This window comes from Pteropus alecto, unplaced genomic scaffold (genome assembly GCF_000325575.1).
Source record: "Pteropus alecto unplaced genomic scaffold, ASM32557v1 scaffold12, whole genome shotgun sequence".
In the NCBI taxonomy this organism is placed as follows: Eukaryota; Metazoa; Chordata; class Mammalia; order Chiroptera; family Pteropodidae; genus Pteropus; species Pteropus alecto.
Window position 1 is genome coordinate 3,241,493 of NW_006432669.1, and position 13,097 is coordinate 3,254,589.

A 13,097-nucleotide genomic window follows, 5' to 3' on the forward strand; every position below is an offset into this window, starting at 1 on the left:
CTACTGTAAGAAAGCACCACGCTTTTATTTTCTTGAAGTGTATGCATCCTCAACATCTCTCTGACTCCGATTGGGTGGGGATAAGACTCAGGGTGCAGAAAGGTGTTTTTGTTTTGGGGGTTTTTGGGGGGCGTGAGGGGTTTGCCTGTGTGCAGTGTTCTCCCTTCAGCTTAGTTCTCCCTCCAGATGCTTGGGCCCTGTCCCCAGAGATCTGATCGAAAGGTCTAGGTGAGGCCTAGGTACTGGGATTTTAAAAGTTCCCAGGTAATTCTCATGTACGGCCAAGGTTGCACCTTGATCCTTTCCAGTTTTCCATCAACATTTTCCACCTGCTTGATACAGAAGCCAGGTCAGGATTTGCCTTTGGATCTAGGCCATTATGATTCCTAATTTTAGCCCTAGACTTTTAGGTTTATAGATGTAGAGGATGAGGCCCAGAAAGGGACTGGGTTTCTTTCCAGGGTAGTCCTTACAGGTTGGCCAAAAAGAGAACGCTGACAGATACTTGCTATACACATTGAAACTGTAATGTTAGGCTGATCTTCATATGATATGTTATTCATATTTGGTTTATATTCATCTTTAAGATAAAGTCACAACTATATTGTTTAACTTTATAAGACAGTCTAATTGTCAAAATCTTTTTTCTCTTTAGTTCTAATATGCCTATGATATGCGAGCTCACGTACAAATATTCCATGTGTTGAGGCAAAAACAAAAAAACCCAAAAAACTCAGAAAGACAATGAGTAAATTCTCATCTTAAGGCCTCTCAGAATAATTACATACTTACTATTGGCCTTGGCCTTATGGGCAATGGGTAGATAACAAACCTAGGAAGAAATTTCATATCACCAATTTAATGCGATTGCTGAAAAACATTATTTTTCTTCTAATGGAATTATCTTTTGGGCAGGGATTTTAATTTAAAAAACAAATAACATGACTTTTTCCCCAGAGTAAACTTAAGTTACTTTTGTCAAGAAGAGCCTTAAACTGGTGCCCACACAGAGCAGTCAGTGCAGAGAGAGAAGACAGCCGGGCCCGTCCTGCTGAGTGTTCCCACGATGTTGAATGTGTGGCATCACGGCTGTGGTAGTGTGCTATCTCATGTTCAGAGACGGTGGGATGGAATACGGCATCACGTTTAATTGGAAGAGGAAGCACGCTCCGGTTTGTGTGCAGAGCAGGTATACTGGAGCAGAAAGGCCGGTGGTCGGCAGGGAGCCAGAACCCATGACCCTGGCGCCACGTGACCACATGAGGCTCCAGAAACCTGAAAGTGGGCTGAGTGCTCATTCCTGGGCTGGGCCGCGCTCCTGCTAACACATGGTCTGGCAAAATGACCACCCCACTCTGTATCTTTTCTGTATTACAAGTCAGCTGCTCTTCCCATGTTAGTGTTCCTCTTCTGGCCTCTTCACTTCCCTCATTTCTGTTCCTCTCCTCACCTCTCCTGAACTCTGACTCGTCCAGTTCTGCAGAGCACTATTTATGTTGGTGGCGCTGCCGCCGTTAAAACTGGGTTGTGTGAAAGTGTCTGTGCCTTCACTGAGCGTGTCTTGAAGATTGTTATTTTGACTTCATGGGTCGTTTTGGTGGGTGGCTAGACTACTAATGACTCTGAATAGTAACTTTGGAATTTTATGAATCAAAAAGACAGAGCTCCCACTACAAGTCGAAATGTGGGAGAATGCCTCGTGGGCTCTTGTGAGTCACACAGGGAGGAGGGAGAGGAGAACTTTACTGGCCTTAACGTACTTACTGGCCTTAACGTACACTTTGCTTTCTCCCCCTCCTGCAGGTCCCCCTCCTGCTTGTTACAGTCCTAGTAGTCCCGTCCAAATTCTGGAAGACCCCAACTACTTTTTCTCAGACTTTCCACTGTATTCTGGGAGGCATGAAGCGTCTGCTTTGACGGTGGAGGCAAACAGTACCATCAGGGAAAAAGTTGGTAAGTTCTTTTACTGGCACTTGTGTTGGAAAAGCAAAATGATCTTTTATGTCTCATTTTTAGCTCCTTTGCATAATTTGTTCTCTGTCATTTTAAAAATCAGCGTATGGCATTATGATTGTTTATTGGCGGGTGCCTTATCTTTAATGGTTGTGCTATGGTGTTAACAGACTATTTTACTATAATATGTGACTCAACAGAAAAGAGTTTCTAGCTATGTAGGAACTTCAGAATTATACCATTTATTCCCTAATTTTTCTCTAATTCCTAAATACGTTTTTGTACTCTTTCCTGGAATCTTTCACTTCTTTTCTCCTTCTTTACTTCATTGAATCTTTTGCGAATTATTTGGAACTGCCTTCTTTGTAAAAACTTTCTACCTATTTTTGAGGGCTTTTGAGATTGGTAAAACTATGAGAGAAACTTTAAAACCACCTTAGGGAAGAATCTCAGGGTCCAATGTCCTTATGAAAAGGGAATTTAATAGTTTTCATGCTCGATGAGACCCCATTCATTTTATTATTCATCCAATAATATCATTTTCCTTTGAAAATGTGTATTGTATTTGAATTTTTATTCATTTTATTCAGAAGTGTTGATTTTTATTTGAATTTGCTTGTTCCATTAAGCCTTTCAGAGCAGTTACCCTGAGGGTAGAGACTTGTCCTCTTTATTCTCCCACCCCAACACCTGTGAGAATACATAACTAAGAGGTTTTCAGTCAGTATTTGTAGAGTGAATGATGGCCCAGTTCAACCCACATTTATCTGTCTTTCCTTGGGTTGTTCATCGCTTATTACAGTTATTTGGCAATTCATCCTGAGTGGACTATCAATAATCTGTTTTTACTGTTTAAACTTTGGGTTGAACTTTGGGTTTATATTTCAGTTAGAGCGTACATTCTCTGAAGATGAGGAATAAGTTTGAATTTACTCCACATGCAGTCCTGTGAGGCAGATAGGAAGAAAATCTGCCCATTTTACAAAGGAGTGAGGTTCAGAGAAGCCAAGTAATTTGCCTGAGGTCACAGAGGTGTGATTTGAGGGGAAATAAGGGAGAGTGATATGATCAGAGTTGAGCTTCAGGAACCAGTAGGTAAAGTTCTTTAATTATGTTCCAAAGGCCTTCTGTGGATCCAGGGTAATGTTCTAGGCACTAGGGACACAGAATATGAATAAACAGATAAAATCTATGCCCTCTGGTGCTTAAATTCTATTAGAGGAAGGTGGATAATAAATGCTGTGTGGATCGAAAGAAGAGGCCAGAGGCAAGAGATATTAGGAGGCTATTCAGGACATTTAAGCAACTGATAAGGAGAGCCAGGACAGGGAGTGGCTGAGGGCAGCGGGCACAGAAGCTAGGGTTGCAGTCTTTGCTATTGCAAGGACACTAAACATGCCCTCTACTGTCACCTTTCATGACATTTTAATACCAAAAAGAGTAAGAGAGATGTAATCCTCGATAGCCCTTGCCAAAAAAAGACAGTAAACCTAATGACATGTTTCTATATACACATGTATATGTGTGAGTATATGTATAGTTATATATCTTGTAGGCATATCATACCACTTTTATTTTTCTCGTTTCACTGTGGGCTGAGAAAAACTAGCTTGGCAGTTGATTAAATATATGGAGCAAAGGAGACAAAAGGGTCAAAAGTGAATCTGAAATTTCTATTTGGATGACTCATATGATGAGGATACTATTTATAGAAAAAATGGCAACCTTGGGGAAGAAAGAAGGTTTTTGGGAAAATCACACGTTCTATGTGTATATAAAAGCACAGAGCTGTCATTGCATGGAATTGTAGAACTGAAAGCTGTAAGAGATGATCTCGTTCAGCTCCCACAATTTATAGGTGAGGATATTGAGCTAGAAGAGAGTAAGTGATTTCCTCAAGGTCATGCCAGCAGTCAGTGGTAGAATTTTTGCTATCATAATGCTATATAATATTCTCAACACACTATTTGCTAGTACTGTTGTGAAATAAGATAAATTTTATATTTCATGGAGCTCATGTAGTCTTTTACTAGTTAAATATTTGATCCTCCTCACTGGTCCGTGCAGTAGGGTGACCCAGAGAAGAGGATCTGATCCTTGCCTTTAAGAGTTTAGAGTCTTGTGTAAATAAATAATTGCCATTTATTGTGATAATTCCTCTAATGAGATATATACAAATGAAGCATGGCATTAGAGAAGGAGGGCTTAAACATGCTGGGCTGTAGCAGAAAAGGTTTCATGCAGAAGGTGGCTTTGGAGCTATTCTTGAAGAATGTCCAGGAGTTTCCTAGGAGGGCATGGTGAAATTCATCTTTCTAGGCAGAGGGAGGAATGCAAACGAAGACCTAGGGTCCAGAGAGAGCTAATATGTCTGACACTATATGTCCTTAGGTATTTCTGGAGCTTAAACTGTACAGGTTTGCCAGTAACCGCAGACTGGTGGTGGCATGGAATGTTGCTGGATAGCTAAGGCAGTACTTGCTACACCATATGATAGAATGTCAGTTTCATCTTGTAATTATTGGGGAATTTTGTGCAGAGGAGTGATATGATTAGATTTTCCTACCTGGATCATCCTTCAGGGTAGTGTAGAAGATAAGTTGGGGTCTGAGAGGTAGGTTTGGAAGTAGGAATAAGACTAGTGTCAGAGAAATAGATAAGGAGGCTGTTGGGATGGTCTGGGTATGAGACATCGAGGGCTTGTAATAGAGTGGAATGAACACATATTTTGTTGGAATGAGTCAGATCCTGGCTATGTCTCTTCCTACCTCTATGACCTCTGTGATTTACCTTCTGTAAACCTCTTTCCTTATCTGTAAGATTGGAGAAATTAATATCTGCCTCATACGATTATATATGGAATAAATGAAACAATATATGGAGAGAATTTAGTACAACATATGGCACATCATATGCACTTTAAAATGGATCTTGCAGTTGTATTGTGGTTATTAATAATCAACATGGAGATTGTCATGAGGATAAAGAGGAGAGTTGGGGAGATGTTCTGAAGGTAGAATTGATAGGCAGCCACTGACTGGATGTTGAGGATAAAGGAGAGGAGGGAATCTTGGGAAACTCCCAATTTTCTTACTTGGCAAAGAGTAGACAAGGCAGTGATATGGGAATCGGTTGGGTGGGTAAGTGGTGAGTAAGGAAGACACATTGAGTTTGAAAAACTCATAGGCCGTCAGCTGGTGGTTATAGATGTGTGGGTCATGGGTCAGTTGAAGATGAGCAGTGATCGTGAAGACCCAGGAGAGTCTGTTGAGTGAGGGTGGAAGAGCACTCAGGGCAGAGCTGTGGGAAACACCAGAATTTAAGAGGTAGGTGGAGAAAAGAGAGGCAGGAGCCAGGACCAGGAGGGGAATGACCTGGATGCGAGGTTAGGAGAGCATTTCAAGAAGAGGGTGATCAACATGCCAAATGCTTTAGGAAGTTTACTTGTGTCATATGAGAGCTGGAAAATTCTCACTGGGTTTGGTTACTAATCAGAGCAGTGGAGAGGGCAGTGGATGGAGCATTCGGAAGGTGGAGACAGCCAAGTGTAGCTTGCTTACTGAGGACAATTAAAAGAGAAGAGTAAGAGAGAGGCAGGGTGGCAGTTAAAGGTATATATATGTAGGACCATGAAAAGGTGGTTTGTTTTTGTTTGGTTTTGGTTTTTGCTTGTACTTTTTTTAAGATGGAAAAGACTCGGCATGTTTCTATGAAGAAGAGAAAGGACTAGTGGGGAGAGTAAAGGAAAGGGAGGGCTTAAAGGATGGAGCAAGGCCTAGAAGGAAGCGGGAGGCAGAATGGAGAGCAGTAGAGACGCTGAATTGAAGAAACTTCCATGAGAAACTGCCGGGTACCACGGAGGCGCTGGTGTATTTGAGATCTTATCTTTAAATGCTCCCACAGTTAGAATGTTAATGATTCACCACATACTCACAGACCTATATTCCTGTGCAACAGCCTGATACCTTTTTTCCTATGTTTACCTTTTAGTTGAGGATCCTCTTTGTAACTTCCACTCCCCAAACTTTCTGAGGATCTCAGAGGTGGAAATGAGAGGTTCCGAGGATGCGGCAGCTGGAACAGTATTACAGCGGCTGATCCAGGAACAACTGCGGTATGGCACCCCGACCGAGAACATGAACTTGCTGGCCATTCAGCACCAGGCCACAGGGAGTGCAGGTCCAGCCCACCCGACAAACAACTTTTCTTCCACGGAAAACCTCACTCAAGAAGACCCACAAATGGTCTACCAGTCGGCACGCCAGGAACCGCAGGGTCAAGAACACCAGGTGGACAATACGGTGATGGAGAAACAGGTCCGGTCCACACAGCCTCAGCAGAACAACGAGGAACTGCCCACTTATGAGGAGGCCAAAGCGCAGTCCCAGTTCTTCCGGGGGCAGCAGCAGCAGTCGCAGCCGCAGCCGGGGGCTGTCAGTCATGCTTACTACATGGCCGGGGGCACCAGTCAGAAGTCACGGACTGAGGGGAGGCCCACGGTGAACCGGGCCAACAGTGGACAAGCGCATAAGGACGAGGCGCTGAAAGAACTTAAACAGGGCCACGTCCGCTCTCTCAGTGAGAGAATCATGCAGCTGTCACTGGAGAGGAATGGTGCTAAGCAACACCTCCCTGGCTCAGGGAACGGAAAGGGGTTCAAGGCAGGAGGGGGACCTTCCCCCGCCCAGCCTACAGGTAAAGTGCTGGACCCTCGAGGTCCTCCACCCGAGTACCCCTTCAAGGCCAAGCAAATGATGTCCCCGGTCAGCAAGACCCAGGAGCACGGACTTTTCTACAGTGACCAGCACCCTGGGATGCTCCATGAGATGGTCAAGCCTTACCCTGCTCCTCAGCCTGCAAGAACAGAAGTGGCCGTCCTGAGGTACCAGCCACCCCCAGAATATGGGGTAACGAGGTGATTATCAAGCCTAGAGGTTTCACTTGGCTTCTCGAAATTTAGCAGTCATGTTTTTAGCACATGTTATCTTCAAGGCATGCTAGGTTGTTGTCATCGGTTTTTTTTTTCCTTGTGTGCAATATTTATTAAGCCACTTTTTGGCCAAAATATGTAGAGTGAAACGAACAGAGGGGGCAGTTGGGGATTTATGAGTCTAAGGGAGGAGCTTCGGTTGTTGGCTATCCTTGGGAGCTCTGCCGAGTGGCCAGGCAAAACAGCAATTTTCCTGGCTGGCTTCGTGGAGAGCGTCCAAACTCCTGGAACATATTATTACCACAGGGTTTTATAGAGTCTTTCTTTATTGTAGATTTTAAAGAGAAATGTAGTCTGAATGCTAGAACAGAGGAGTTAAAGGGTCCGTAGAAATCATATAGTCCTACCCCCTATTCAACATATGACAAGATAAAGTCTGGAGAGATTAATAAACGTCCACAGTACACAACTCTGAAACAGCTGGAGCTTGGCTCAAATATCCTGACCATCAAAATCTTTTCCCTCTATTACCCTAAGTCCTCTTCCGACTGACTGATAGATTCACAACACTTGCTGAGTGTGTTTCTTGTGCAGCCCTGTACCAGGTTCAGGGATAAAAAGATATGGTCCTCACTCTCAAGGACCTTACAGCAGTGTCTCCGGGGAAACCAGCTTCTGAGCACATCATTCCAGTGCAGTGCGCTGTTTTCGGATGGAAGTATGCAGAGAGTAGTAGTATGACCAGAGAAGATAGTATGACTCACAACGGGAGGGACTGGGGAGAGCGTCTCAGAGGAGGTGACATTTGGGTCTTTAAGAATAAATAAGAGTTTCAGGAAAGAGGTGAAGTAGCAGGATGTACTATGCAGGGAGAATGCCATTTCTTCGGACAGAAAGTTTAGGAGGTTTTGTCTGGGATGAGGTGCAGTAATGCAGAGCACTGGTGGGGTATGGTGTGCTCAGAAGTGGCTGAAGATGTGTTTAAACAGGGGAGTTGAGACCAGAGAGTGAGGGTCTTTGAGTGTCCGACTAAGGAGTTTAGAATTTATAAACAATTGGGGAAACCAGTGTTTTTAAGCAGAGACTATGTTGACTTCAATGGCAATAAAGGATGAATAGGAGGAAAGGGAGAATGGGGCCCTGAGGATCTTCAGGGACAGTTCCAACGGTCTAGATAATAATCGGTGAGGCCATGGTTTAGGGGAGCATTATATGCTAAGAGAGATAGGGAAATAGAATTGACAGGATTTAGTGATTGATTAGATGTGGAAGTTGAGGAATAAGGCAATTGGAAATAGGGCAAGCTCCCAAAAGAGAAATTGGGTCTAAAGATTCAAGTTTGGGATTTGCCAGCATTTCGATGTTGCTAAGCTTGCTCGGGGAGAGCATGGAGCATGAGAAGAGAAGACAAGTGGCCACTGCCTATTATTGGATATGTCTTCATTCTCACAAAGGGCTTTATTTATCTGTTTTAAAATGATATCCCCATGTGGGGCCCAGCAGATGTGTGCAGGGCATACCTTGGCTGTTCATCATCTGTAAAGAGAGTGCTGGGCCTTGGTAGAGAGAGAGCTGGCTAGCCCATCATCCACTTCTTCCCTGCTACTGACAGCTTTCCCTCCATGAGGTTGGGAATGTCAGCTTTGAAACAGTATACCAAGGTTTTGACCTCTGACAGGTAGCAAACTCATTCTTCCAAAAGGGAGCATAGTCTGACCCCACTGGGGAATCCAAGTTCCCAGGGGGTCTTGTCCTTACCCTTTTATAGTTCCTTAAGCCAAAGGGGAAATTTAAACTCAGAATCCGGTTTAGAGAGGAAAAAAAAGTCTTCAAATCTCTAGTATTTGTACCGCACTGATTTACCATAGTTGTTTAAAATAATCCATTATGTTTATCCCAGAATCATATCAGAGTTTGGTTTGCGATATTTCACATTTTTTTCCTGAACATTTAACTCAGCCTGTTAAGAGCTTGACAGAAGGTGAAAATATTCTCAAATGAAATCTCCTTCCTTCTTTTGGTTTTACTATTTGTTAAATGGCAATGCAGAAAATGGATCGTTTTGCTTTTTGTCACTTGGCAGTAGGTGGGAGACATGGCAAGGGGAGGAGGGAAGCACTTCTTGGAGGCTTACCCAGTTATGTGTGGAAAATGTCATTTGTCTCAAATTTGTGACGTCAAAAAGAAGAAGAAATGTATGAGGGATTTGAGCCAATTACCAGGCTTGGCAGCTGCATCGACATGACACATTAAAATGTCACAGAAACGTAACAGACAGACCTTTGAGGCTGGGACCCAGAACTACAAGGCCCCTTTGTGAGCTTGGCCATGGCTAGCCAGCACGGCTCCAGTGGCACAGCCCTTGGCTGACAGGGTAAACAGAGTTGTGCCCACACCAGCCCTGCTTCAGACACGTTCAACGTGGCCTGAACTCCAAGTGCTGGATCGGAAACTCAGTAGTGCATGATGTTCAAGTTAACTTTGACCCAAAAGATAAGTAGAACTCTTTCTTCCAATTTCACTGACACATTCCCTTGTGCTTGAAAGGTTATTTGTCATTAATAGTGACGGTTTAGAAAGCTGTAAGCTATTGCATCAACATATCATAGACTTGTGGATGAGAAGGAAAGGCCTCTGAGTGAGTTCCCTGAGTCCATCTCTTTGCCTTGTGCTGCAGAAATGGTCTCAGTGTGTTGCAAATATTCAATGCTTTGGTCCAACCCCAGGGAGAGGCTGCTAGTCAAGGCCTGGTTGACTTGTACCACCTTGTCCTGGGTGAGCTAGTGAGGCTGGTAGAGGTGGAGGGACTAAGGTGACCTCACCTGACCGAGGTAGCTGGTGGAGACCTCCAAGAAACATGAGCCAGCTCCGGATGAAGCCTTTGGTTTTGTTCCTGCTCCATCTTCCTTTTCTTTCATCCTGAAAGTGGAAATGGGTAGAAATAAAGACAAAGTAAGATGGAATAGGTTGTTCCGTGGAGAATTGTGCTTTAAAAAAAAAAAGACAAGCATTTGGATGTTAATTCTGACTCACTTTGTGGAAACAGAGCACTTCTAGAAGCAGTGACTTGGCTTATGCAATCTGTACTGTTAATGGAAGTAAATGCATGAATGGATACCAGTGGATGATCTGATTTTTATCAAAACAGTTTGGTGTACATTAATCAAATGCATGTTCATTTTCCAAAGAAATCTGTCCACATTTCCAAAACTTAAAGTATCCTACTTTTTCAATACAACCACTGTTAACATCTTTCCTATACAAATTATTTTTTTCACATGCTATAATCATAGATTATATTCAGTTTAGTATCTTAGCTTTTTTTAGATAGTATTTTATTACAATATTTTTTCCACAATCTTTGTTTCCATAATCATCTTTTTTATTGCTGCATAATATTTCATAAAGTATATAATTTACATCACTTTATAAAGAATGTGAACATCATCATGCATGTCAAATTTTCCATATTTTGGTTTAATTCTTTAGGAATCATTATTTAGGTTAAATTATTGGATAAATTGTAGTGAACATTTAATGACTTCTGATACCAGATAACTATAAAAATATTACAGTCCCTGTTTCACTGTACTTTGATCAACGTTAGGTCATTATAATTAGAAAAGCTTTGCTAATTTAATAGGCAAATGCTGTTAATGCCTTATTTTAATTTGCAATTATTAGCTAGGTTAACTTTGGGGAAGGTATATTTTACTAGTCAGATTTGTTTGACCTTGAAAATTGGCTCTTTGCGGTTTGTGGTCATACGATTTTTATATTTTAATGGCTTCAGAGTAAACTAAAACCTATTTTCTTTAACACTTGCTCTGATTTTCCAGTTTCTGGGATTCCGTTTCCACCATTGGCAGGTTACAATAGAGCAGGCATGGTGGGGGCGGCAGTAGGACTAAACCATCAAGTGCCTACTGTGTGCCAGGCACTTCATGTAGGTTATCCACCTTAATCTTTACAACAGTCCTAAGGGGGTGTTTAATATTCATATCTCTATTTTCACATATGATGAAAACTTAGAGAAAGAGGTCAGAGTAGCTTAGTCGCAGGTACCAGCTGGGAAGAACAGAAGCCAAGGTACAAACCTGGATCTCGTTGCCATACACTGCACCTCCCGTGAGGTTGCATTGTATGTATGTGCGTCTACTGTATGTTGCAGTGGAGGCGAAGATTTACATTCTTACCTGGTGTCACTTATCTGCTGAATTTCTAATCAGGTTTGTATATCACACTTAATGTCCAGTCTGTGCTCTGCCCACCTCCATTTTTTTTTTTTAGGAGGACCAGAATACTGATAAAGTACTCCAGACTCTAGGAGGAAAGTCCTCCAGATATCCTTCCTCTCCAATACCCTGACAGATTGTAGGAGCAAACTTAACATTGCTGACAGCTCCAGGCTGTGGGCCTTAGTCGGTCTTGGGTTCGTTTTCATTCAGAAGTGGGGACTTCGAAGAGTGTTGTTTGTTGCCTTAGACTGTTTTTAGCAGAAAGTTTCAGTTATGGAAGATAAGAACTATTTTAATAATTAGTTTTTTTGCTTCAGGCAGTATCAGTTTGGAAAAAGTGACTCCCGTTGGTGAAGAGAACACTTTTTTCCCACTCTCTGAGCCTGTCCATTGCTTTTGTTGCCCTTTATCTCGGCTGGATCTTTCCTTTTCGGCATAGGAAGTTTGATTTACCAACTGCCTGGAAACAGAGAGCAGAGTGGTAACTTTATTGTTAATATTTTATTCATCTGTGAATATACGAATTTGATTTTTAGTACATAGATACTTTATAAAACCAGAATTGCTGGAGTTTGACCCAGCCCTTCTGTCCTAAGCTGATAAAAACATCTTATAAGATGATGTCAGAGGCAGAGGTGCTATGGATTTCTTTCCACAGAGCGTGCTCACTTTTCTTTGTGGCCACTGTTCATCACCACCCTTCCCATCGGTGCAGGGGGCTTGCAGTTAGTTTCCTGCATGCACAGAGGGAACCCGTGATGCGACCATTCCCCCAAATCGCTCCTATTTCCCTTTAAAAAAAAAAAAAAAGGGCTGTGCAATTACCCCCCAGAAAAACCTGCTTTGGTTTTGTTTAGGATAAGAGTCAAGGTTACTGACATTCTTTTGAGAACATGCCAAAGAACAGTGCAGGGAGAAGGGAGGGAAGCAAGGGGGACAGAGCCCAGGAGCACGTGTGCCAAGTTAAAGGGAGAGCACGCCTCTCCCAAGAAACTCATGTCAGTCCAGTGGCACAGCCAGAGTGCAGATTAAAACATGAACAAGCATAAAGATACGTGCTGAAGAGCAGGTCGTACTCTTGGTGGGCTTGAGGTTTGGAATATGCTATAGTACGAGAAAGAATGTTTGGTGGTCCCATCTTACTTTAAGTTGGAAATAGCTGGAGGAGGAAGGGGAGAACTTTTGGGATAAGTGTATGTTTCCAAAGTGGCGAATTATGATTTGCAGCTTATATAGTTGTGAAAATAAATTGTGTGGGATCCAAAGGTAAGCCAGACCCACGGTTATTGTATTAAAAACTATGCATTTTCCTTAACACTAATGAGGCTGAGAAGCCTTATTTAAATTCTACCAGCTAAACATGTGTTTTGAATAACAGCATTAGAACTCCAGAGTTTCTATAATTTTTAAGCTGAATTGTGGCGGAAGAGCCAGGTAAAATGCCCTGTTTATCCTTAGAAACGGCTCTGCAGTATGAGAATTTCAAAAGGCTAGGGTCAAGTTCAGGTTACTTTCTCAGGAAACCTAACACAGTTATAGCTGTAATGCATTAAATGAGTGACTTCTCCCAGTAAGAGGATTATCTATATCCATTCTGCATAGCAGTAATTATGATCTTAGTCTACCTAAGAGTAGAGTCTTAATTCGAACATTTATGAGTCTCATGGTGTCTGCGCAACCAAAGGGGTCCAGTTGGGAAGGCTCTGGGTTTGGGAAAAGATTTAAGGAGAGTTTGTATTCTGGCTCTTACACTTTGCAGCAAATTGTGGAAGTTCTCTGATCTTCAGTTTCCTTATCTGCAACTTGTCACAGCTGATTCTTCCTAAAACTAACTGATTTTCTTTTTAAATAGAACATGTTTATTGTAGAAAATTTTAAAATACAGATAACTCCCACCCCTCCCCCCCAGAAAAGAAAAAGAAGATAAATAGAAATCACTTGCAATCTCATTATCCAAAGATAACCATTGTTAAATA

At 42.4% G+C, this 13,097-nt stretch overlaps 1 protein-coding gene across 2 annotated transcripts in view; it reads left to right on the top strand.

Annotated features, from left to right (window-relative positions):
- The window catches only part of AMOTL1 (angiomotin like 1), a 92,707-nt gene that overhangs the window by 23,715 nt on the left and 55,895 nt on the right, over positions 1–13,097 (top strand). For both annotated transcript variants that reach the window (XM_025043736.1, XM_006907484.3), the window contains exons 2-3: positions 1,804–1,953; positions 5,944–6,868. In XM_025043736.1, coding sequence (XP_024899504.1) covers positions 1,804–1,953; positions 5,944–6,868 — 1,075 coding nt within the window. The remainder of the gene's footprint in view (positions 1–1,803; positions 1,954–5,943; positions 6,869–13,097) is intronic.